General features: G+C 42.2%; 2 protein-coding genes across 2 annotated transcripts in view; both read left to right on the forward strand.

The window, feature by feature from the left end:
• Positions 1-324: 324 nt before the first annotated feature.
• prss59 (serine protease 59, putative) lies at positions 325-14,325 on the forward strand. Its single transcript, XM_019270098.2, has 9 exons — positions 325-559; positions 794-975; positions 1,545-1,777; positions 2,703-2,838; positions 6,012-6,126; positions 11,381-11,582; positions 12,575-12,665; positions 12,756-12,958; positions 13,804-14,325. The coding sequence occupies exons 1-9, from the start codon at positions 365-367 to the stop codon at positions 13,911-13,913; spliced, it is 1,467 nt and encodes a 488-aa protein (XP_019125643.1). The 5' UTR covers positions 325-364; the 3' UTR covers positions 13,914-14,325.
• A 1,757-nt stretch (positions 14,326-16,082) lies between these two features.
• The window catches only part of serpine2 (serpin peptidase inhibitor, clade E (nexin, plasminogen activator inhibitor type 1), member 2), a 10,170-nt gene continuing 2,482 nt past the window's right edge, over positions 16,083-23,770 (forward strand). The window contains exons 1-8 of the mRNA XM_027280909.1: positions 16,083-16,563; positions 17,797-18,071; positions 18,180-18,407; positions 18,794-18,991; positions 20,830-21,028; positions 21,137-21,234; positions 22,551-22,637; positions 22,809-22,892. Of these exons, the coding sequence (XP_027136710.1) occupies positions 17,810-18,071; positions 18,180-18,407; positions 18,794-18,991; positions 20,830-21,028; positions 21,137-21,234; positions 22,551-22,637; positions 22,809-22,892 (1,156 nt within the window). The 5' untranslated portion in view covers positions 16,083-16,563; positions 17,797-17,809. The remainder of the gene's footprint in view (positions 16,564-17,796; positions 18,072-18,179; positions 18,408-18,793; positions 18,992-20,829; positions 21,029-21,136; positions 21,235-22,550; positions 22,638-22,808; positions 22,893-23,770) is intronic.

A 23,770-nucleotide genomic window follows, 5' to 3' on the forward strand; every position in this document is an offset into this window, starting at 1 on the left:
TTCCCCGCAACAAAACTACGATGAGTTGCTATTTATTTATTTTTTCACACATTCTCGTTTTCAGTTTAACATTTGAGACCATATAACACGCTGTAGTGTCACATACGCACATTAAACACAATTTATGTGCGTCAATATTTAGGCGTTTCGATTAAATATACGCTAATAATAACAAACATTTTGAGTTATAAATATACACATATGTATAGTGAGAATGTCCTGCAAGTGTCGCAATGGTGCAAGGAAGTGCGTAGGAACTCATATCCCCCATGTTTTGCGAGACACTTAAAGTAGCAGAAGAATTAGTCATATGACTACATGGACCTGAATCACATGTCCCTGGCTGGTTCCTCTTCACAGCAACATGGCTTTGCAAACTTGCAGGCTCCTCTTGAGTAAAGCAAACTTGCTTTTGCTGGTTTCTCTCTGTGTAGCCGTAGATGGACACTTCAAGGGCTTCAGGAAGTTTTTTCGAGTGCAGTATGGCAGCCTTGAGGAGCAGTGGTTCACTCAGAAACTGGATCACTTCTGTAGTGCAGACAGCAGAGTGTGGAAGCAGGTCAGTAGTTTTGTGTTATTCAAGGGTTGAGATAATATATATAATATAAAAAAGAACAGTCATGTTGTGAATTGAGTTTAGGTCTAATGGTGATCCACTCCAATACAGTAAGACAGGTGATGAGCATCTGTCAAAAGGTTGACCTTCTTGGCTCATTCTGAAGACTACACACTGATGCAAACCTCCCCCTGATATACCCCTGTCTGAGTATTTGTCTCCCTTGTTGCCCCTCAGAGATATTTTGTCAATGAAGCCTTCTACAAGCCGGGTGGTCCGGTGTTTCTGATGATAGGTGGAGAGGGCCCGGCCAACCCAGCCTGGATGATGAACGGCACCTGGCTCAACTATGCTGAGAAATTCGGAGCGCTTTGCTTGATGCTGGAACATCGCTTCTATGGAAGGAGTAACCCGACCCCGTACGTTGGATCTTATTGATTTCATCCATGACATTGTAATGAGCATGTGTTTACTCCATTGAGCTAGTTTTTTTAAACCCTCTGGTGTGTTCAGGCAGGCAGGTGGCGAGGTGGAAGATAACTGCAGTTAAATTCTTGCAGATCTAACCTAACTAAAAGGTCTGGACTGTTGTCACTGGAGTCAGTTGCTGGCAGGACTGCGTCAGATGTGAGGTTTTTGTTACACAAGTACTGCTGCAGAGTAAAGTTAGTCAATTGTGGCAGTGCAAACATTTCACAATTTGTAGTTGAGACACGAATCAAATCAGACAAAAAAATGAGGAGCAGTTGGTAGAGCAACCTCTCCATGTGCGAAGGCTCAGTCCTTGCTGCGGAAGCTATTACAACAAAAGAACCCTGGTTCTACAATATAACAAATATCCATTGGGAGTTTGGCGTGAACGGCAGCTGATGGTGTCATACCACTAGATGGCAGCCCTGCCCTCAATTAACTGGCCGTATGTAGTGCTGTGCCTCCTGAAGAAGTTCACTCAATGTACTTTTTAAATGCCCTCTCCTCTCTTCTTCAGTGACCTCAGCACGGACAACCTGCGTTACCTCAGTAGTCGCCAGGCGTTGGCTGACCTGGCACACTTCCGCACCGTGATTGGGGAAGAGCGCGGGCTGAACAACAGGAAGTGGGTGGCGTTCGGAGGGTCGTACCCAGGTTCCCTCGCTGCTTGGTTCAGGCTGAAGTACCCTCATCTGGTCCATGCCTCTGTGGCCACGAGCGCTCCCGTTTATGCCACTGTTAACTTTCCAGGTATGAAGACACACTGAATGACACGACCACACAGAGATTGTTTAATTGTACAATTCACTGTTGAATCAGCTTTCACGCAACGTATCAAGAACCCATATTAAACGAAAACATCCTCTTGAAATGTATTCTGCCAGAGTGCTCCTGTGTCAACATCTCTGTAGAACACACGGAGCGTTAAATTTAATACCGTCCTCCAGTTTTGTTCAGTGTCTTGGAAGTAAGAGTCTCAGACAGATCAAAGATGAGGAAGGGTTCACTCTCTATCTGTGTCTGTGTTGTGTTTGGCTCAGCCTGTTGTTTTTTCCCGGAAGACTCCAGGCTGGAATCAAGGCCAGAGCAGCTTTGAACATGGATCTGTACTGTTCCACCCACACACTCAGGCTATCTTGAAGATACTATCACACGTACACACATACTCGGCCCTCATTCTCTTTGACTCTAGGAAAATATACGAGACAAAACGCACAGAGAACAGCGTACACAGAGTACTGACGTCAGGCGTCTTTTCCCCTCAGTCCCGGCACAGCAAAGTTATTATTTCCCATAACACTGCAGTTAGTCAGCAGTAAGAAGTTGGCTTTCACTCCAAGTGGAAATATTCCAGGATTTAGTAATGTTTCTCCTCTTTCGCCTGCTTGTAAAGTTTCATAAACTGTGAAATTCACTGTGGTTTGGACTCATCATTTCACTTTCAACCTCAGTGAAACCTTTTAAAACTAATACTTTCTCAGGCGCATGACTAGAACTGAGTTCATGCGCTTGTTTGAAGATGAATTAGTGCTTTCGCAGCGCCTCAAAATAGGCCCTGTGTGTTTAACTGGGGTTCTTGTGTATTATTGTGGTCTTTTTATAGCAGCCCAGGTTTAAGTGTCCACCCCTCCCTCCCTCTCTCTCTCCCTCTCTCTCTCTCTTTATGTTTTGCCAGAGTACTTGGAGGTTGTGTGGCGTTCGCTGGCCTCAGAGAACACAGAGTGTCCCCTACTGGTTAAAAAGGCTTCAGATACCCTTGTGGAGCGCCTGAAGGACCCCAAGACCTATGACAACATCACCAAAGACTTCAAGTACGATGTCTAAACTTTTTCTCTCTCTCTCTCTCTCTCTCTCTCTCTCTCTCTCTGAACCACCTCTATCCCATAATTTACCAAAAATAAATGCTAATTTGAGCTGACTATGGCCTTGGATGATGTACAGCATCCTGAAAAGATGACTTCTCTCAAATATCAAATAATTAATTCCATAAATGGACTCTCACGCAGCTAACCAGCCAACCTTGATGTCCATGATTATCTAACAAAAGGTGATTCTATGATATGCGATTGTGTCTTCTATGGCACGTTATTTTTTAATAGCAGTTCACATTAGGCCGTGGTATATTGTGATTATATCACAGCTTCCCAACACGAAAGTGGTTTCGAGCTTCCTGTTATAGCCTTTATGTATATATGTATATATTTATATATGTGTGTGTGTGTCTATATATATATATATATATATATATATGGTCATTATTCTACAGCAAACAACGTATCGGACCCCTTGATTTGATTTAAGCGGGTAATTTTATAATACATTATTTATGGCATTTTAATTAGATTCCAAATCTGCAAACTAACAGTTGATGAATGAATGGATGGATGAATTAATTTGAACACATATTTTAGCTCAGTTAATTTAACAATTATTTTCTTGATTAGTAGCTTGTGTTGAGATATGTTTCATTATATTTAGTGTCAGAAAACAGTAAAATATACCTAGAGCCAAGCACCAGCACACCAGCACAAACTTTCAGCTTATTGTCATGTATGACAAAGAATCTGTATAAACACTGGTCTGTTTTCTAGCCAGGCACAGTGACCTTCTACAGTCTTTTGCTTACATTTGTGTAAGCTAAGCTAACTGGCTCCAACTGGATTCATATTAACCATATAGACATGAAAACACTTTTTGATAGTCTTATCTCAACAAGAAAGAAAATGTACATATGTGGAGTTATTGCTTTTAAATCTGCTCCTTTTCAGACTGTAGAAAGGAAGCAGCACTTATAACGTCAGCCTAAGAACATGTGGCCTGTATGACACCTGGAACTACGTGAGAGGTTCAAAGAGCAGTGAGGGTTGTCTTGGTTCCCAGTTTGAATCAGGTCCTGTTACAGCTTCGTGAGCGTCCCTCAAGCCTTTTTGGACTGAGCCTGGGACTGTGGAATGTCGGACCTCCTCCAGAGAGGAATACAATGGGCAGACATCAGAATTAACAGGATGAGCCTCAAAGCCAAAGTCATCCCGTTATTACAGGATGGATGTGATCCAGTTTATCCACATCTGGTTACTGTAACGCTACACTCAATGGAAACGTGTACATCTAACTAACCATTTGAATCATATTCCACACACAGTTCCTAATTGTATTTAGTATTATTAATGGAACTCCCAAATATGATTTAAAAAGGCAGTGAGCTTTGCCTGAGACAAAACTGTCTTCTCTCAGCATTTCTTATTTTCATTTTCTTAGCCACTGCTTCCTCCTACGTTCTTCTTCTGTTTTCCGTTTTAAGCATGACGTTATTCTTAGCATGCCCATGCTAACGTCTGCAGTCTGCGGTTATATTTGAGCTTCTTAGGTCGTTATAGAGACTCTAAGGTCAGTCAGCATGATGAATAAACTGCTTTTAAACGTCTTTTTTAGATGCTGTGGTTAGTCTCATTCAAGCAACACTGCCATGGACACACACCAAAGCCTTGTCTTGCACTGACCATGCTGGCCATCGTTTTATTTAAGCCTGTTGCACATCATAGGTGCAGACATGTCCTCATGCAGGCGGAAACACACAAAGGTCACAGAAAGGTGGTTTGGAGCCGTGTCCAGCTTCCAAACCAGAATGCCTCAGAGAATATAATATTTGCGTCATGGTTTCATCATGAGGGAAGTATTGTTCACTGCACACAAACAAACACACACACACACACACACTCCACACATACACATCTATTGGTTTTAAAATCAACATCTCACAACATCAGCATGTACAGTCATTTTACCAAAGTAAGAGTCTTGATGGTCAAGGAAAGCTGTGAATTTACCACCTCAGTCAGACGTGTGTGTGTACATACTGTATGTCTACGTCTACAAACCCCAACACTTTGGGAAAGCATAGCAAACACTTTAATTTCTCTTTTGATGGCGCACCTCATTACTGTCATTTTGACAGACGACCCTAATCAGCATATGTGTATTAACTTTAAATAGATCACTGTTCCACTAAGAAGTGAAATTAACTATTCAGACACAACTTCTTGTGGAAAAGCCAAAAGGCTGTATAAAATATGGGCATATGTGATGTCACCCACAGGTTTCTGAAGAGTCGTTGTGAAGCTCAGAGTGTGGTGGCTCTGCCACTGCCCTCTTGGCAGCCCTGCTTCTGCTGCCTCTGGGCTAATCTAAAAATGGGCAAAGATGTGAAGCGTGGGTGAAGCTGACGCAGGCTGAATGAAGCCCGGGTGCTCAAACAGGCCACCTGTAAGGGCATGCATATGTCAGTCAAAGTGGCTATGCTGTTAATTCTGCATAACTTTAAGCCTTAATATCATTTGAACAGGTGAGTTGTATATAAATTCACCCTCAGTACAGTTGTCATGAACAGGGAATTTAGCTATAGAGACCAAAACTGTTTTTGTACCAGGCTGTAAACATGTTTATTTCTGCTGTGAAGTTGGACATTTTAACATGGGGACTTATGGAGACTGACTCATTCTGTAACCAGCTTCAAGTGGCCTTGTGAGGAACTGCAGTTTTTGGCACTTCTGCTAACACGCTGATGTTTAGCAGGAGAACGTATAATGTTGCTGCATTTACCTCTTGAAGTTGTTTTTTATATGGCAGAGAGCGTGGCTAATACATTTTTATTGTGTATTTGGAGAGATGAACAGAGGTCAACACACTGGTTCTAGACATCCACGGTGGCCAGTGCTCTAAAAAACTGTCTAGCTATCTCTATACGCACATAAGGCTCCTCAAACACTTTCTGTGAAAACAATGAAAAGGTTTTGTTTCCTGACAACACCGAAAAAGAGAAATTATGGCTCCATGATGCTGAAACATGCTCTGGTCTAACCTTCCTACCACGTTCCTCTCTGCCCCCCCCCACTCTCCCTTCTCCTCCTACCTCCCCATCATCTCCCTCTGTATTCCTCTGCTTCCTACTCTTCCCGTCTTCCTCCTCTCTCCTCTCACCTTCCAGCTTGTGTTCCAGTCTGCAGATCCAGACAGAGATGGACTCTGCCTACTTCCTGGAAACACTGGCTGGCAACTTCATGGACGTGGTCCAGTACAACGAAGACAACAGGGGGTTTGAGGTAGAATCAATCATATTACATATGACGTGATTTTCGCATGCTGAACTGAGGCAGAAGAAAAAGAGAGTTTGTGTAGAGCCTTTGTAGGTCAGGGGTTGACCTGGTATCCAGTCCTGGTTGAGTGGAAGGCAGTTATGAGGTATTGAAGGGTTACAGGCAGGCCTAGCAGTATACTGAAACACAATAAACCCTGCATTGCTGAACAGCGAGAGGCCCGGAGGTACTGCCTTGTAAGAGGGTCTCCAGGGTTACTTGGCTATTAACTTTGACCGTATCTCTGTGAGAGGTGGAAGTTTTTGTAACCTACATACATTATAGGTGGCTCAGAGAAGAGGGGACCAACTGAGTAAGATATTGCTGCAAGGTGGGAAGTATGATTTGACTTTTAGGTTTTTGACAAATCAATCTGAATATGATTAACGTTGCCTGAAGCCTGTGCAGCACAATATGAACCTAGTGAGGCATTAGAGGATCGATGATATCTGCTTTCGACCTGCTTTACATCATTCGGCACTGAGCACAGATCACATTTTAAACAGTATCCAGGTATCTGTCATCATAACTGTGCGAGCAGTAGTACGAAGAAGGCCTGAGCGATGGAAAAAGAATTCCATGAGCAACATTTTTCCACATGTGGCGAAGTGACTGGTTGATTTGAAGTGAGACTTTTCAGGTGGCACAGTTAAGTGCTTTGGAAAACACTGACTCAGTTATTCCTTTTGTAGTATTCATTCAGACAAGAACACTTTGAAGTAGCAGTGTATGTTGCGAATGTGAAGCTGTTCTTACGTACAGAAGTGCTTCAAGATAAATATTAATGTGGGTATGCTGACAGCGCCAATGCCAATGTGCTGGTTGAGCAAGGATAATGTTTACCATGTGCACCATTTTAACTTTGCATGCCTAAGCTATACCAAATGACACAAAACACAAAGTACAGCTGAGGCTCAGAGGACTCAATCTGATGATGAAGCATGAAGCATCACGGAATCATCAATGTCATTAGGGTCTATCATCTATGTACCACAAATGTCTCTACAAGATTGAATGAAAATCCATTCAATATTTGTTTCAATGTTCAAAATCAACCAGCTGATGTCTTATGCTGTATTATTTATTGAAGTTTGGCCAAGGAAAATTAGAGACACTCTCAAAGTACATCAGAAGTGCCCGAGTCGGTCTCACCTTCTGCCGGACTCATGCATGTGGTCAGACTTTAAACCTCTACAGATAACACCACAAATACTATACGCCCAGAATTCATCAAAGAGAATGTATTTACCCATCACCCACCACAATGTTGAGATAGACTGGCACCTGCTGCCCTCAAACAAAGCCAAATAACTACTACTGCCGAGGTGCTCAAGGCCCACACCTGACCCTGTGTAACCTAAGGATAGAAATTTACATAACACACTACTCTTGCCAAAAACAGTCCCTTAATCTTTACTCAGAAAACATTTCAGGTGTGTTAGGCTGGTTGCAGCTAATGTAGCCCTGAGTGGCCAGCCTCCAGCAGAGATGGACTTCCACTCCCCACCCGCAACTCCACACCCGCAGTAGTCTTCAGGAAAACAGAGGCTGACGCAAGTGACCACTAGAAGCAATTTTTGAACTTCACACAGCTCCTTCTGGAGAAACAAAAATTTAAACAACTTTTTTCACATGCAGTAGAACTCTCCAACCCCTGTAAACACACTTGGATAGTCCCTGTTAACGGGAAGCTACTGAGGGTGAGTCACATCACTGATGCACAGTTTATTTTTAGTTGTAGGTTAAGGGTCTTTTTTTCTGTGCAACAACTCCTTTAATCCGAGATCATTTTATAAAAGCAGCCTTGAATCTTAAATTGTGTATCACAACTCACTTTATAAAAGAAATAATTCTCATACTGTAACTCTCTCAAGAAGTCTCCATTGTGGTCAGATGCAGTACACACATGTCTGACAACATGTTTTCTTAACTGTTACTGTATTTCCCCCCCCCCTCTTTTTTTTGTTCCCCTCTCGGTGCTTTACTAGTTACCCCTTTATTCCCTCCCCCCTTTTTCATCCCATCCCCTCTCTGTCCCCCTGGTGCCTTGAGGAGACGTGAGTCCGGTTACCAATAAGCTGATGTGAAAAAGTAACAAAAGACTCTGTGGTCTCTCTGGTTTCCTGTCGCCCCAAGCTAAAGAGACGCTTGTAAAAGAACTGAGAGGAGCGGTGGGCCACAGAGTCCACAGCACCAGCGGACAAACACAGGCAACAGCTGCCTCACTTGACACAAAGGGCTGGGTATAGAGCAAGCTACTGGGTTTTAGGTACCACTGAGGAATTCTGTTAAGAACTAGGGCCGAGATGTAACTCAATCAGAAGAGTCAGAGTGGAGGCTTCACAGTTGAGGGGTTATCAATGGGGTGCTTTATAAAATACGGAAGGACATTATGTAACGCCACAGCTCGGAGAACAAGTAGTAACAGTTCCTCTTTTTACTGGGAAGATGCAGAGAGACGCAAATGGGATCGTAGTCATGTTCATGGTTAACGAGGCTTAACGAGAGAACCTCTGCTGACTGTTTACTCCTCCAACCCTTATTCCAGTAGTACATTTAGTTTCAGGACAGTTTATACCTGCACAACCACAGCTTTAGACTGATGCCACAGAGTAGCAATAGTGTATTACTGAGTCGAGTTGTTGTGAGTTTTTGATTCACATCAACATAGTTTTGATCTTTATGAACCTTGAACTCTCCCTCTCGTCTGACAGCTGATCCCCCAATGTTTTTTATGGACTGTAAACCGCCTGTGATGCGTTCACATGTCCAGTGATTGTGGACAGCACCCCAAACTCTTCTTTATATCTCACACATGCCTTTATACAGTGCAGCACTGAAATGTCTCAACAAATATTGAATGCATTGCAATGAAGTCTTGCGCAGACATTCATGGTCTCCAGAGGGCAAACCCCTGACCTTTTCCTCTAGTGCCACCATGAGGTTCATATTTATATTCTCAGAAAACTCTCTTGGTGCACACGTCCTGAGTCCCCTGAGAAAACTCTCTAAAGGTAATATCTCATAGTCTAATCTACAGTAACAATAATCGCTGCGGTACTGTGGGGGACAATGCAGCTGAAAGAGATATGATGAGACAGCAGAGCTCTCTAAATAAGGCAAGAATTCTCTTAAGGTGTGGGTGTGAAAAAGGAGGGAGCGAACTCCATTTCATGGATGGCTTACAGTAGTAGAGCATGTGAGACAATATTCTATTTTAAAAGTTGAAAAAGCCAGTTAGTATTAAAGATAAACTATTATTAGTATGTGACAAACATCGAGTTAAGATACTTTATGAATCTGATAGAAATTCTGAAATGTGAAGACACTATAAGCACTTTGTCAGTAGTTTTGTATTGGTATTAAAACTTCTATAAAATGCGATAAATAGGTGTATAGGTACATTACAGTAGACCATATGTGCCTATGTATGTGTATTATATGTAAATGATCTATGAATTGTTGTATGTTTTAATGTGAAATGACCTTCCCATCAGCCTCAATGTAACTAAAATGGTGTACATGATACAGTACCTGCTGAACACCAGCATATGATATTAGCGTTGTCGCTGTCTGTATGTTTTGTTTTTGGGTGCCTAATTTGCCTTTATAGCTAACATGCTAAGCTAACAATGGTAAACATTTGGGTATTGTCCATTTTGTGCACGTCAGCATGCTGATGACATCATTTTGTGATATTTACTGTGTGTTAATCTTATTATATGTGCATTTTATGTCTTTCACCAGTTTGTTTTCTTGCTTTCCTGTTGCATGCCTAAGACCAGAGTGCACTTAAATTTTTTATTTTGTTGAGTTTTCTGCATAAATAATAATAATAATGAATAAGCTCTCCTATTGCTGCCATAAAGGTCAACTAATAACCTTCAGATTTAAATGTTTAAATGGCTAGTTGTTTTTCCACGAAGGCACCTGATGTTGTCATGTACAAGTTCAGTCGTAATAAATCAGGCCAAATCATATGATAAGTGGCGTCCGTTAGGTGAAAGTTGATTGAGTGCATGTTGTTATGAAATGATTTGCAGTTTAGCATGGAGAGAAAGCTGGCGCTTCCCATAGGCATGATTGTTCATAATGAAACTGAAGCTGCAGAATGTGGAAACGCGTCATCAGTGATGATCTTGATTATATCCCTGTGCGTTCACAGCGCTGATTCAGAGGACAGATCTCTGAGAAGGCTCGTCTGGAATGAGTTCATCTCTGTGTCACCGTCGTTCCATCTAAACAAAGTGGAAAAGATGGGATTGATAAAATAGGATATCTCAGCCCACATGTGAAAACTATAAATACGACATTATTGAAGTTGTTAATCAGCCAAAAAAGAAAAATCTTCCCCCAAGGTCCATTTAGCAGCTGTTTTGATCAAATCAAGGCTCCGGAGCAACTACCAAATGAACCTTGAGATGAGATTGTTTTGTCAGCTGCTGTTTCCAGGCTCACCAACAAAAACAAATATAATTTCTCACTTATCTCCGGGGGTATGCAGATACTTCGTGTTTTACCATATTGGCCTCTCAAACATCCTGATCTGGTCGAACCGACACTTTGACAATCATGCCCACGGTGAGTGCATGCTCCACTGGGTGCACTAAGGTTCTGACAGCGTGAGTGTATCTGCGTGTGTGTGAGAGAGAGAAAGAGAGAGGAGAGCAAACACCTGTTTCTATTGTGATTCTGGTGTACTGCCAGCTTAACAGCCAGGTCAACAAACACGCTGGCCTTCGAGCCAGATCTTGAGGTCGCGTAATTAACCACAGCCATAAAATGCAGACTGTGGGAGAGTCGGCGTGCGGCTCAACAACACTTGCAACTGTCATACTGACATCAGTATTGGCAGAAGTTTGCAAATTGCTGCACCACCAGTCATATTTTTGGGAAAGTTGAGGAGGAACAGTCTTATTATTAGGGGTCTCCAGTATATATTTATTAAGAGAGTTGGTTGACATATTCTGTACTATGAGCAGAACAGCGCAGTGGAGAGGTGTGGGTTTAGTTTGCAGCTCTGGGACACTGATGTTAAACCTCATCAGTTTTCTACTTACCACCTCCCTGACAGCAGAACATTTATAGTAGAATTTTTTTTGGCAGAAAATTGTCTTCTTGGAGTTAAGTTGGGATGATTTAAGAGTTTGTGTTCTTCTATGATGATAAATCTTAATTAATTACCTTTTTTCCTCTCTTTTTTTGTGTTGTGCACATTTAGGGTGTAGTAGGCACCAACATTACCATCAAGGTGCTGTGCGGTGTGATGGGTGACACCTCACTTGGGGATCCTTATGCCCGTTATGCTGCCGTTGCCCGTCTTATGATGGACACCTTTTTTATGAAATGCCTGGACGCCAACTACAGTACTTACCTCAGGGACATGACTAATGCATCCTGGTATGGGCTGGCTGCAGGGGGAGGTGGGTATAAACATGTGCTATGTCTGTAAATATGTTCATTCTAGTGCGTTCTATTTAAAAAAAACGCTGTTTAAAACAGCTTTTTTTTTTATGTACCTTGTATTTTTTTGGGTCTGTTCTGTTGCTCTTGTCAGATAATAACTAGCACAGACAATGTGATGTCGCAGTGAAATTTCCCACCGTCGCCCAACGATAATACAAAAGCAATCAGCTGCAGCAGAGGCAGAAACAGCCATCCCTCCATCATCCGTAGCCTCAGGAGACGAGAATATAACACAGCCACATGACAGGTTATCTCCTAACCACATGTCAGTGTGGGATGTGGTTTCAGTCGTAATGCAGAAAGCCATTTTTGGGTGTTGTCGAAAGACTGTTTTTTAAGGAAAAGTTAAATTAAAGTAGACAAGTCGGATTCTGGCACAACAAAAACATGGAATTACATCACTTAAGTACTAAAAAGCTCCTAGAATGACGTGAACATCCCAAAATAATGTTTTCTTCTTCTTTGGGTTAAGTTTTTACCAACTTTAACACATCCAGGGTGTTTTATTGAAAAAACATTCTGCGCAAAGTAGACTATTCTATGAGCAGGAATGCTTTTTTTTGTCATGTTGACTCAGTATTGAGTATAAAAGCTTTAAATGTTTCTCTCTATTCCATGTTGTACCTTTGCCCTGGGCTGTGATTCTAGTTCCCAGCTTCAGTTTCATGAGTGGGAAGGCTGAAGGGGGGGAAACAGGAAGTGGTCTCTTTAAAAGCCGCTGGGATGTGTCTGCTTAAACCCCCCCGGCCACCCACCCCTTTTGTCATGTGGGTTTCAGTTGCATGCTTTCCTTAATTGGGGCTGAATAACTGAAGGTGGATACTTTTTAGTAGGAAAGACATTTTAAACTAATTGTTACCTCTACCTTCCTCGAGCCGTTAGTGCCTTGGTTTATATGAACCAGCTGAACATGCTGCCATGGGTAAATTGTGTGCGTGTGTGTTGTCAGGGAGACAGTGGGTCTACCAGACCTGCACTGAATTTGGGTTCTACCAGAGCACTGATTCACCCAACCAACCATTCGCCGGATTCCCACTTGTGTGAGTACACTAAACATCATACATCATACCCTGGATATTTTCTTTCTTTGCTTTCTTTAGACGTCACATTGACAATCTGTGTTTCCTCAGGTATCATGTGAAACAGTGTGCAGACTTCTACAACGTCAATGCTGACCAGGTAGCGGAGGCCGTGGCCCAGACCAATGAGTATTACGGCGGCTATGACATCCGCTCCACCAGAATAGTTCTTCCCAACGGGTCCATTGACCCCTGGCACGCCTTGGGAATCACCAAGGACATCACACCTGACCTCCCTGCTGTTTTCATCAAAGGTAAGGAAAGGATGCTGAAAAAGAGACACCCACAGGTTTCTAAAGCTCAAAATCTGGGGCCACCACCATGTTTGTAGTCCTGCTTCTTCTGCCCCCGAGCTAATCTTAAGATCGCCCTCCTGACGGGCCTGCCAGTCTGCACAGTGAAACCCCTTCAGATGATCCAGAGCGCGGCGGGGTGCCTGGTCTACAACCAGCCCAAAAGGGTCACATGTCCCCGTTGCTGGAGCGCACTACCAGTTCCTACTAGAGCAGGGGCTTCCCTTTCTACCTTTTAAAAAAACTCCTGAAGACCTCCAGCTCCTCAGAGAAAACCTTCTCTCCTAGTACTACATGACAAATCTATCTTATTTCTGCTGGGAAGTTGGGCATTTTAATATGAGGACTTATGGAGACTCGTTCTGTAGCAGGCCTCAAGTGGACATTTTGTGGAACTGCAGCTTTTGGCACTTATGCATTGGCTTCACTTCACAACCACAGAGGTTGCTGCTTGTTTAAAACGTTTCAAGTACAGAACTCAAGCTAAAATGATGCACTTCTAGCAGGTGCCTTGTAAATCCACTTCTCCGTTGACCATATTTCATCATGAAGCCTTTAAAGAACTTTTTGAATTAGAGTTTTTCCTAAAATCTGTTGAGTCACAAAAAGTGAACTGAAAACTGCATTTCCTACTTGTGGTTGCTCTAAATTACAGAAACCAAACAACAGTTTCAGAGTAAAACAATGACTTGCTTGTTCAACTCAAGCTTTATTGGCTGGTTAATTGTTCTTGTAACTCATAAAATCTCAGTTTTACTGTTTTTTGCTGCCATGTCTATTTAAATATGTTTTTTTCTCTGATTCAGGAACAGCCCACTGTGCCAACATGTACCCTGCCAGGAAGGAGGATCTCCCCCAGCTAGTTCTGGCCCGTGACCATGTCTTCTTACTCCTCCAGCAGTGGTTAAAGCAGTGACTGACAACCAATCCTGCCAATCAATGGCTTTCGCAAAGCAAACTGATTTCTCTTTTGTCCCGATCATTGACTCTGGCATAAGACAGCTTACTTTACTGCCACACATTTATCACTGCTTGAAAAGGCACTTTATGCAAGCGTCCGTAGGTACAAGTTCAGGTATTTTGAGTGAAAAAAAATTAAGCTGATGAATAAAGATGTTTTTAAATAGTTAGAACCACTTCATGGGCTGGTTTCTGTGCAGTGGATACATTAAACTAGGAGGAGTAATTTTTGTTTTGTGGTAAAGACTAACAAGTAGAATCACCCACACACTTAAAATAATTTCTAATTTTCTGAGATCATTCTCTTGTGTACCAAAAGAACCAAAAAAAAAGGCTTGTGAAACTGACTTAAATATGTAATGTTACTGTCTCTTGTTGTGTTCTGCCTTATTTCGTCAAGGACACTGTGTGTGGTCAGCGCAACAAAAGATATCAGCTACAGCGGTCCCTCGTTTATCGCGGGGGTACGTTCTCAAAATAACCCGCAATAAACGAAATCCACAATTATTATACATGTTTTAAGGCTGTAAAACCCCTAACCACACACTTTTATACACCTTTTTACACGCATTTTGTACAGTACTCCCTTAGTTAATCAGGACGCAGAACACAATGCGCGTTCATACAGTACGCTGTAAAATAAACCATGCAAAATTACACAGAAAAAATCCGCGAAACAGCGAGTCTGCGAAAAGTGAACCGCGTTATAGCGAGGGACGACTGTATTTCATCTGTATCATGATGATTGCACACATTTTCATTTTCACTGTAGTATTTAATGGTTCCATAACACACTGAAAATCATGTTTAAACAGCTGTTAAACAAAGTCTTAACTTTTCTGCAGAGAATTTTGTCCAGAAACCGTTCTGGTTGGTTTGTTTGCATGGAATACGTGTTGCACAAACATGCACACAGGTTTTCTTCAGCACAAGCTTAGTCTTGTTTGATGATAAGAATGTAACTAAAATGTTGTCTTGGCTGCTCAGCAGGAGCGCGATGATATCTCCAGCACGATGCCAGAGATGGCATATTCAGTCGCACACGAGACTGCTGGACATCATTAGGACACTGCATATTGTGACGTTCTCATCTTTTGTCTTGAAAAAGATGGATTTTTAGTTTAGAAAAATAGAAGTGGCCTTGCATGGCATGGTTATAGCACGCAGCTGTGTGTCCACACACACACACACACACACACACTATCTCCTCAAATCTCTCAAAACACAGACACAATGACCCCAGTGTTTATTTTGACAACAGGCCAATCTCTGTATCTCGGCTGGACATGCAAGACCCCCACTCCAAGCACAAACTACACATCCACAAAGACCGTAGACAGAAACCTAGCCCTGCTATTGGCGTCCCATACTGTGGCAGTGAGTTTCCTAAGCCTGTGTAAAACGAATATGTTAAAGCAGAGATTCAACTCGCAAAATATACATGTGGAATATTATTATCACAGCCCACAATCCAGGCTTTGCTAAAGTGAACATTTATGGCGCATTTATTCATAATTACCCAAACACCCTCATCTAATCCCCTGTAATTCAAACCACCATGCACTTACTCTTAATCTTCTCTTTGGCTGTAGAAGGGGCGTAACTGAGCCTTAGCCTCTTTTCAGGTGTGTGTGTGTGTGTGTGTGTGTGTGTGTGTGTGTGTGTGTGTTTCGCCACCCAACTGTATCACCTCATCGGAAAGAGAGGCATCAGGTGGTCTTTTGTGAATGGGCGTCAGTTGTGGGCAAGCTATGCCAAAAATTACCTGTGCACTTTTTCTTTCTTTTTTCTTTTTTCTCACTTGGAGGTTACATAAATATAAAATGACATCAAAGTTGGATAAGACCGAACTCTCCTATAAAATGGGACCTGTTAAATTGTCACACGGACAAGTTATTATTTTGTAACTTGCGTCATGCTCCGCTCAGCATGATGCAATATTAAATGACATCAACAACGTGTTTTTGAGTAGGCACATGAATGTCTGAAGGGAAAGTGGAGGCCCGCAGTAATTTTCCAGAGAATATGACAAAAGATTAGCGCTGTTACATGTTTCCAAACATTCCCAGCAGTCACTTCCTGCTGCTGTAAACACCTTATAAAGTCTTAGCTGCGTCAAGTCAGCCACAGTCAGCCAAAACGTCCCGGAAGTAGCTATAGGGACGTGAATGTCAAACTTCTTTACTTTTTAGAAAAATATGAGCGAGAGCTTGGCAAAGTAACAGAAGTGTATAATAATGTGTAATTATGGGCGTTATATTATAACGTATGTCAGAGTTAACGGGCAACAATTATGTTAGTTGGTTTTATTTTGAAAGTGTAGCGGAAGCTGTTACTCTGTTGCGTTAAGCCCGCTAACTAACGGAGAAACTCGTTCATGCTCCTCTGTTTGGTTAGAAGGCGGAGTTCAGCCAGCAAAGTCTTCTCTGAAACAAACACAGGAGTCAGTCGTAGTGTTCACTTTGACTGAAATAAACTGTTTTGTTCATTTGCACTTGAGGACGAACCTTCGTTTGTGGTCCGGACCGCAGTGGAAAGCGGGCTAATAACGAGGTTACCGTTTCACCTGCGGGACAATTACTCCAACCACCGTGACCTCGTGATAGGTAAGGACCGTCTTTTATTTAACGGTATTTACTGACAATATACTAATGTATACCGAGCATAACTACGTTTAACACCGCTCAGTGTAGCTCAATAAGTCGCCTTTCTTATTTAAATAAAATGAGCTGTTTATTAAAAGAATAAATACCATTTGCTTCGGTTGAGTTTGGCTTCAATTAAGATGTAAACAATTAACGTGAACGCACCACGGAGGAGCTGTGTAGTTTAAGGGTCCGTTAACGTGACTTACATTACAATAGTCCCAGTGATGTGAATGTGAAGTGCGCCTTCACAGCCAGTGTCGAGCTGCTGCTGCAGTTTTAATACATGACACACACATACACATCTTGTAGGGGTTTTTTTTTTTGACAAACATAACCCATTTAGAAATCCTCTGCATATTATACATACACTTCTTTTATTTCATTTAACTCTGTTTTTGTAATGTGGACTCATTTCATGTATCTTTGCCATCCAAAGAAGGCTACATTTTGTGTTGTAGCTTTTAAAAATAAGCTTTATTAATTGCTTTTTTTTTCTGTAAATGGAGTTTGCTTGCCCATGCAAACAAACAAACAAACATACTGTGTGTCCTTACCCCTAAGGGTGTGAGAACAATCTCTGAGATTTAACTGCAAATCTAATCCGTGCATAAACCATGCATGGCTATAATCACAAACCTCAGTTCACGCTGAAACTGTGAAAAAACACAGATTGATTACCAGTAAGTACACAGATGATGACATAGATGTAATATGTCCCTCTAAGCAAGCAAACCCAGCAGGCGTTCTGGCTGGCTCTTGTGACTACATTTGTACTGCCTAAACGAGCGGGGTGCAGGCTGAATCACTATCCTATAATGGTCTGAAAGATTTAATTTAGTCTGAGATTTGAAATGAAAGAATAGGCCCATTATGGTTAGCCTGTAATATTTAGACAGTGTGAGTAAGAGTTAGTCAGACTGTGCAGGTCGTGATAAACAGCTCTTTCCCCTGAGGACGAAGCTAAGGTGCATGTGATGATTGTGGTGAACCATGGTGAGTCATTTGAAAGGGATATCCAACTCTTTTGAAAGTGTTTAAGTAATGCCTCTGGTTGTGGATTTATGTTTGTATAAATCTGCTGCGGTTCAGATGGCAGGTGTCGTAATGATGAGATATTGATTGCAAATCATCACATAACCACCAGAGTTCTTACAAAATGCCTCTACTATTCTGTTCCCTGTTTCTCACTAGGTGGGAGTTGAAAATGAAGCGCCTCTCGTTACTGTGCCTGGTTGCGCTGGTCGCCTTGTATGGCCATAAGGGTGTGCTGTCCCAGCCTCCTTCCTACGGTGAACGGGGCTCTGATCTCGGCATACAGGTGTTTCAGCAAGTGGTTCACTCCAAACCCCAGGAAAATGTGGTGCTTTCTCCCCACGGTGTAGCTTCCATCCTTGGGATGTTGCTACCCGGAGCTCACGGAGAGACTCGGAAGCAGATCCTCAATGCTCTGCGCTACAAGAAAAATGGTAAGTCTCTGCATTAGAATTTAGTGAACTAGCTCTCCTCATGCACTAAAGGCACCGTGTAAACATGTACACCCGACGCAATAATTGACTTTGTTCGACCTGTACCAGGCCCATACAAGATGTTGAAGAAGCTGCACAAGACCTTAACAGCCAAGTCCAATCAGGACATTGTGCTGATTGCCAATGCCATGTTCAGCCAGGTGGGCTTTCCCATGGAGCAGGCCTTTGTAACCACCAACAAAGCCAACTTCCAATTTGAGAGCAGGAGCTTGGACTTCAGCAACCCCCCTGCGGCAGCAGATGCGATCAATGAATGGGTCAACAACAAGACTAAAGGTAAGAGTCATGGATGCATGTTGGAACTGTGTCTACAAGATATAAAATGTTCTCAAAGAGCCCTCATGAAAACATTACATAAGTTTTGAGTGAGAGATAATGATTTAATCCAGATTGAACAGTTTAGGTGTTCCACTTTAAGTCTTATTCCCAATCACCCTGTGATGGTGAGAGTTCCAAGATGCATGGGGTGTTACCTGCAAGTCCACTTCATGTGTTATTCATCCAGCAAATGGAAACACACATTCAACCCCCCCACTGAACTCTTTTGCCTTCTTCACAGACCACAGTATGAAGCCTCGACCATGTAATGCGGTTAGTTTTCTACTCCGATCAAACCTTTTATGACTGGATAATGTTCCCACATTGCATATTTTTTTATCCAGGTCACATCCCCAGCTTGATCAAAGCAGACATGCTGGATCCGTCTCTGACCCGCCTGGTCGCTGTCAACTCAATCTACTTCAAAGGCTTATGGAAGTCCCGCTTCCAGCCCGAGAACACCAAGATGAGGCCCTTCACCAGGGGCGACGGAAACGTATATAAAGTTCCAATGATGTCCCAACTGTCCGTCTTCAACATCGGTGAGCACTGACAGCCTGCTTGGCTGACACTGACCATTTGAATATTTCTGATTAGAGCACTCATTCATGATTCATGAGTTTGTGAACCAGTGTTTTCAATGTTTTATGATGCTGAATAAGAAGCGTCTATTAGATTTCACCACTAAATAGACAGAGATGTTTTGTGCCACCTTTGGAACACTCTGGTGTGCGTGCGTATGATAGGGGCCTTCCACTATGTGAATTATTGTTTAGACATGCTGTATTACACGTCTGTTAGATGGCAGATTTGTGTGTTAGTAGATAGTAGAGCTAAAATGATGGTCATGTGAAGTAAAATGTGCCCTGAGTTATGTCTACATTCAGTGTTTTTCACCAAAATACACTGAGGTTTAACAAATTGAATGCATTTCTTTCCTTAGAATGTTTCAGCTCTTGAAATATGTCTGTTGACATCCATGGTTGCCAGCTTGCACAGGGCGTCTTTAACTCAGCATTAAGTTTGAATCCACTGCATGGTTTAACTGGTACCAGATCAAGCAATAAATAGGCCTATCAGCAGCTGCTATTCCACTCAGCACTCCCAACTTGATATGCTTACCATTTAGTGATTACGCTTTTTAAATTTAGTCAGTTTTTATGATGCAATCACCAGTTCATGATTCAGTCAACTTGTGTGGCGTGAAGGAAAAGCAGGCTGAGACATGCCACATCCGTAGGACATTATTTAGCCCCGTGTGAAATGAAATGATATACCAGTCAGTCATCTATATTTAGATGAGTTGTCAGAGCTGTGTTAGTTTCGTGAGTGCTGCGGAGCGATTCTCATCCTGTGCCCGAGTTAAACTGAGGCCACGTTTGGCTGTGAGGCCCAGATGTTTGTGTCGTTCTTTAGTTCCCTGCAGCGTGTTGACTTAGTGTGCACAGTCTGCGTCTTGTTGATTGGCTTATTGTCCCCACATTAATGCACTCAGGTCATATAGAGAGCATGTTTTTAACAGCCCTAAATCACTTGGTTATGGCTTGATATGGTTGTGTTTTATGAATATTATGGGATTTGTGACTGGGCTGAATGACGTCTGTGCTGTGATTAGTTTAATGGCCATATAAAGCATGAACATGGTATGAGATTGTCTCATAAAGTCCATCAGGCCTTAATGTCAACAACCAAGGTCTATAAACAGTATCCCTGTGTGAATAAAAAGTCATATTCTGTGTTGTTCTGGATATAATATTGTTTGAGCTAACAACCTGTGTCTTCTGCATTCACTATGATAAACATCTGCTGTCTGGTAGGTCTCCTGAGAAGGAGGATGTGTTGTCAGGAAATTATGCATTTTCTATTTGTAGTTTTTTAGAAATTGGAATAAATAAAAAACACTGAGCAGCTGTGGCTATCATGAGAGCCAAAGAAAGTAGTGTCCCCCACACATTGGCACAAATAATACTTCTTTATTAAGACAAACAATGTGGCATTATAAGAACAAATACCAAACTTTACAGATACGTATGACACGTTGAAAGTTCATTTCATTCCGTTCATCTTGCATCACAAGGGTGTGGAAATATGCGTTACACAGTCTCTCAAAAACAAGAGACGTTATCTGGGTGTTACACTTTTGTGAGCAGAAAAACCTTTAAAGTAAAAGCAGGTTTCCAGGGAATTTTATTCTTTCATCAGATGTTCAGAAAGTAAAGAGAGAACAATCCCAGAAGGACTAACAGATACAAGAGAGATGTAGCAAGACAAGAGATAAGTCATCATTTATCAGTGAATGTAAAGCTGACTCAAGTTTCAGCTTTAATAGTCACCCTGAACTTTGAAACCACCAACCCATAACCTCTCCAACCTCTGACAGGCATGGCCACCACACCTCAGGGGCTGAAATATAAGGTGATCGAGCTGCCCTATCACGGCAACACCATCAGCATGCTGATAGTCCTGCCCTCCGAAGAGGACACGCCTCTGTCCCGTGTGGTCCCACACATCAGCACAGCCACAGTGCAGAGTTGGACCAAACTGATGCACATGAGAAAAATCCGCCTGCTCATCCCCAAGTAAGATCCCCCACCCCCGACACATGTAACAGTTCCTGTGAAAAGATCTTTGATTGAATGTGACCGCCGTAACGATTTGTGCATCTGTGCGTTTATTCATGTCTGCAGGTTTAACGCTTCAGCAGAGGTAGATTTGAATGACCACCTTTCTGCGCTGGGAATAACAGACATGTTCACTGAAGGCAAAGCTGACTTCAGACACCTCAGTGAGTAAACACACAGTCAGCGTGTGACACAGCAACTCAGACTATTTACAATGGGTTTATTTGGATCGCATGTTGTCAGCTCGAAAGAAGTATGAATTGTTTTCTAGCTGTCCAGTGTGAAAAATGTTCGTGTTCCTTCTCTCATGTGATGGAAACGAAAGGAGTTCTAACTTTAGTGCTCTAGTGCCATCATGTGGTGTAAAGTTAATCGGATTACTGTGGTCTGTTGAGGCGTTGTCCCAGCTTTATGGGGGGTCTCCTAGATTTGAATTTTTTAATAAGATTAATTGAGTTATTCAGCATTTAATTTGTTTCTGTGCAGAAAACTAAAACACTAGATGAAATTGTTATATTTAAAGTCTGAGCTATTATTCAAGATATAAACTTTCACAAAAGTTTATATCACTAAAAATCTCACAGGGTAAGAGCACGATGAAGACCTGAACACAAACTACAGTGAACTCGGCTTTGCAGCCTCGTCCTGCACGAGAAAAGCAACACCGTTAAAACCAAAGAGCTCGTGGAACAATGAGAGGAAAACCGCGAATTTGCCAAAAAGCCAAAAATATGTATGATAGTTAAATGAATAAATAATAAGGCGGACTGAGAATTGTATAACAAGCTTCTAAAATATCAGAAAACTTCCTCTTTGGTGCAATACTCATGGAAGCAAACAAAAATCCAGTTATTGCATTCACTGTTATTGTTATACATTAAATAAGATATGAAATATCTATAAAATATGTTACTTAGTCAGTTTACTGAATGACAGAAAAGGGGTCCCTTAGAGAAAAAGTTGGGAACCATTGCTAGTGCCATGATGTGCTATAATCAGGCTAATACTAAAACTTTTGAGTGGAGCTATGTTTGACAAATGAGCTGTGACTTTACCTGCTACTATTATTACGTTTCAAAACGCCTCTTTAATAATGCTCATAATTAGTTATTTATTCTTTGTGACACCAGAGAAGATAAACACACACACATGGCTTCAATTAAGCCTCTCTACAGTAACTTCTGTCACTACAGACCAGCAGCATCCCTTCTTCTCTGCTACTTGTTTTGCGTCACTCTGCAGTTATAAAATAAAAATATAAAACAACAATATTTTCTGAATGTGAAGTCAGTCCCACCTCAACTTTCAAACCATCCGGACACTGGAGACTGTATCTGTATGTATCAAATTCAGTCAGATTGAACTCGAAGCAGAGTGAAGGAGGTGGGTCAGATAGATCAGATAGTTAAGAAAAGACATAACTGTAAACTAGCAGACTGTATGTGTGTGAAGCTAGAATGAACAGTCCTTGTTTTCTCAGGTGCTGAGCCTGTGCATGTATCCAAAACACTCCAGAAAGCCAAAATCGTGGTGAATGAGGACGGAACAAAAGCAGCAGCTGTCACTGGTGAGTGTTTGTACAGTGAGCCTGGGCCTGGTCAAACAGAAAGCTGTATTAGCTGAGAATGTTCCATGTAACGGATGATAATGTACTTAAAGTATTTGTACTCTCAGAACAGTAGTCTATGCTCTTATGCTTTCTGACACGTTTTTACAAAGTGTTTGCTTTTGTGTTCAGCTGCCATTTTGCTGGCTCGGTCCTCTCCACCTTGGGTTACAGTGGACAGACCTTTCCTCTTCCTCATCAGACATAACCCCACAGGTACAGTCTTCCATTTCCTTCTGGGTTTAAAAAAACTTCCTGAATTTTTAAATGGTTTTTGCAATCGCTTGAGGTAGTTTTTTGAAAAAACGTGTGTAGAATTTGGTGGCACCTAGTGGTGAAGTTTCAGATTGCAACCAACTGAAAACCTGTCAACCCCACCCCCTCGATTCAAGCATGAAGGAGAAACTACAGTGGCTATACAATTGTGTAGGGCAGTGGTCCCCAACCTTTTCCTAACTGCGGACCGGTCAACGCTTGACAATTTTACTGCGGACCGGGGGGGGGGGGGGGGGGGAAAAGGCGGGGGGGGAGGGCGGTGGCGCTGGTACACAGGATCCCTGAGAGAATAAAGCATCAAACCCACTCAGCAGCACCACTAACAATAATAAAAATGCCTTGGCTTAAAGGTGACATTCCCAATTTACGATTATTTGTGTCTATAAAGTGTATTCCTCGGCTCCTGACTCATTCGCGCCCCTCCCTTACAAGAACAATGTATTAAGGAGGAGGAGGGGGGGTGGGTGCCGAGGGTAAATGGAAATTCTATCCATTTTATTAAACCGACAGGCCCCACTATACCTGAGACTTTCAATTTTGCCGGCGTGACCTCCAAGGAGACATTCCTGTCTCCTCTCTGTCTACCTTCGCCTCATTCAATTCCCTGTTTGCTCTGACCGGCCCTCCGAGCACCCGGGGGCCCGCAAAGCCGTTATGGATGAGCTCCGAGGCAATTCTGAAATAGAGAGGGGAGAGGAGCGTAGATCTCCGCTTCCCCTCGAAAAGATTTACTTCAGGGTGTAAGATGGATGAAATCAGCCTTTGTATCTCTTTTAGTGATTGTTTTTCCTTCCGTTCTTTCTGCCTTTTTTTTTTTT

Source organism: Larimichthys crocea, chromosome VII (genome assembly GCF_000972845.2).
Source record: "Larimichthys crocea isolate SSNF chromosome VII, L_crocea_2.0, whole genome shotgun sequence".
Classification (NCBI taxonomy): Eukaryota; Metazoa; Chordata; class Actinopteri; family Sciaenidae; genus Larimichthys; species Larimichthys crocea.

What these genes read in the sequence shown, in the direction of transcription:
- prss59 (XM_019270098.2), top strand. Translation starts at nt 365, where the DNA reads ATGGCTTTGCAAACTTGCAGGCTCCTCTTGAGTAAAGCAAACTTGCTT. An exon ending in TGCCACTGTTAACTTTCCAG is followed by an intron (nt 1,778 to 2,702) that starts GTATGAAGACAC and finishes ATGTTTTGCCAG; the next exon opens with AGTACTTGGAGGTTGTGTGG. An exon ending in TGGGCTGGCTGCAGGGGGAG is followed by an intron (nt 11,583 to 12,574) that starts GTGGGTATAAAC and finishes GTGTGTTGTCAG; the next exon opens with GGAGACAGTGGGTCTACCAG.